General features: G+C 67.5%; 1 protein-coding gene across 1 annotated transcript in view; it reads right to left on the minus strand.

Annotated features, from left to right (window-relative positions):
- CDC34 (cell division cycle 34) overlaps positions 1-2514 on the minus strand; it is a 16476-nt gene that overhangs the window by 4524 nt on the left and 9438 nt on the right. The window contains exon 5 of the mRNA XM_011375242.1: positions 2005-2139. Within this exon, the coding sequence (XP_011373544.1) occupies positions 2005-2139 (135 nt within the window). The remainder of the gene's footprint in view (positions 1-2004; positions 2140-2514) is intronic.

Below are 2514 nucleotides of genomic sequence, written 5' to 3' on the forward strand. Positions count from 1 at the left end.
CATTTCAGAGCCACGTGGGAGGCCAGGAGGGACTGGCGGAGGCGGCCGCGTGGGCAGGATCCCTGGAGGCGCCACGCCGGCACCCACTCTGTGACTCACGACTCTGAACGTCATGCCGGCGACAGAGGACGCTGGCAGAGCGGGAGGGGTCCGCCCAGCACCTCTGGGGACGGCTGGTGGGGGCTGGCGTGGCTGCGTCTGTCACCTCCGTCTGTGAGCCCCACACGCAGGGAGCGGGGACTGCCCAGCCCTGGGCCTGCTGTGGCAGGCGGCAGAGGACGCAGAGGTCAGAGGCATCCCTGTGCACTCGTGGGCCCCCTGGGCGCCACGTGCGTGTCAAAGTCACTTAGAAACCCCCCCGTGACCCGCCGCAGGCTCACTCGCAGCGGCGGCCCTGCCGAGGCGGCCGACGGTTCACCTGGGCGTCGCCAGGAAGGGCCCGCCCCGGCCCCGTGGGCACACTTGCACACGTGTCGAGATGGGGCTGGGCGAACGGCAGGACAGCGTGACACGAGGCTCACGTGGCTCTGAGTGGGGACAGGGCGGTTTGGGGACAGGCAGCGGAGCGGGCGACGCATGACGCACACGGCCTTCGGTGTCTCCACTGTGCACCGGTGGTGAGGTGGCCGCATCGACGCACAAAGCTCACCAAACGAGCCCAGACGGGGTGAGCGTCACTGCACGTGCCCCCGGACCGAACCTGACCGAAAGCCGGTTCCCAGGTGGCACGTGTGGGTCCCACCCTCCGGACAAAGGCGGCGGCGACTGCCAGCGGCCGGCATCGCCCATGCCTGGGGGCCGTCTGCCACCTGCTCCCGCGTGGCTTCCGCAGCTTCACCCGCATCAGCTGTGCCCACGGTAAGCTCAGACCGCGTGCCCCGTCGTCCCCACGGGCTCCCTTGGTGCCTCTTAAATCCCACGTCCCCGACAGCCATAGGCGCGTCCTGGACGCCAACGTCTACCTGGCGTCCTTCACGCCACCTGGCGCCTGGAGAGGTGGCCGCGTGGGGACGCGCACGACGGGCCACGGCCTGCCCGCCCGCACCTGCCGAGCACGCTGGGCCTTTGCCCGTGTTTGGCAACCGGACGTGGCTTCGCACGCGTGTGGGGATGCTCGTGTGGGCACCCAGGCCTGGAGCGGCTGGGTCGCAGGGCAGGGCCCTAGCTTCTCACTTACTGTTCTAATTAAAGGAGATGACAAACTGAATACGTACTTGGGAAAAACCTAATGAAGGGCTGTGTGTCATGAGACAAACCAGAACACCACACGATGAAAAGTGACAATGGACAATGGACACAGCGGCTCCCAGAAGTGACAAAACAAGGCGGAAAGAACAGGCCGGCAGCCCGGGGCCTGAGACGGGGTTCGGCCGCCCCTCGGCACCTGCGCCAGGACACCGTGCCGTCTCTGCAGGATGCCTGCCCGTGCGCGCGTGACGGGGGACACCTGGGACCGGGGAGGGTGGCTCTGGCAAATCCTCGGTGACACGTCGCTTTTACGACCAGGAGAAACTATTCGGGATGGTTTTTCTGCCTTTGGAAACGGAATCCAAGTTTCGAACTTACAAATGCAAGGGACACGGCAGGAAGTCGTCAGGCGGGGAAAGTAAAGCGTCACAGGGCACCAGCCTCGGTAACGGGACAGGAGCGCACCCGGCCACGGACCACGCGGCACCGAAGGCACATCACAGGCTCGCGGTGTCCCAGGACCCCTGCTGTCCTCGAAGGCCCGCCCGGGAGGGCGGGGGCTGCAGGACACCTGGGTGTCTGTCCTCTGCCACACTGTTAAGCCTGTGTGTGACATGGCCACGCGCGCACGACACGCCACGCCCAGGCACCCCAGTGCACACACGGACGCGTGGGACGACGGTGTTTAAGAATACAAGGAGAGAGAGGCGAACGCCCCGGTCTGTAGACGGAAACGGGAGAGACCGGGAGGAGAGCGCCGGCGGGCTGGGCGGGGGCCCGGCCGGACCCCGCGCGGCGCCGCGGCCCCGTGCTCACCGGATGATGTCCGTGTACTCCCGGTCCTTCCCTTTGCTCTCTTTCCACTTCCTGTACATCACGGAGGCGTCCACGTTGGCCGGGGAGAAGGTGTTGGGCTCGTTGAGGAGGGAGATGACGCTCAGGAGGATGGTCCTGCGGGACGGGGTCAGCGGTGGGGCCAACGCTGCCACAGGGGCCGCAGGCCAAGCGTGGCCCCCGGCTGCCCTTGGCCGGAGGGTGCCCGGAGTCCCCGCTCTCTGGCCTCTCCGGGCTGAGAGTCACTGGGGCAGCGTCTGGACACCCCCTGAAGCCAGCACCCACCCAGAGGCCCCCGAGGACCTCAAACACCAAACTGACATTGTCTGGCCTTCTCCCCCCCAGGCCCGACCTGCCTGCTGGCCTCTCCCCACGCACGGTGCCTGCCCGGCGAGGTGGTCCCTCCGCGCCCTGCCACCTTTCACTATGGCCGGGGCTGCTCTGAGGACAGGCAGGCGAGGATGGGGCTGGGCCGGGGCAGGGCCACAGAGG

This window comes from Pteropus vampyrus, unplaced genomic scaffold (genome assembly GCF_000151845.1).
Source record: "Pteropus vampyrus isolate Shadow unplaced genomic scaffold, Pvam_2.0 Scaffold267, whole genome shotgun sequence".
NCBI classification, from domain to species: Eukaryota; Metazoa; Chordata; class Mammalia; order Chiroptera; family Pteropodidae; genus Pteropus; species Pteropus vampyrus.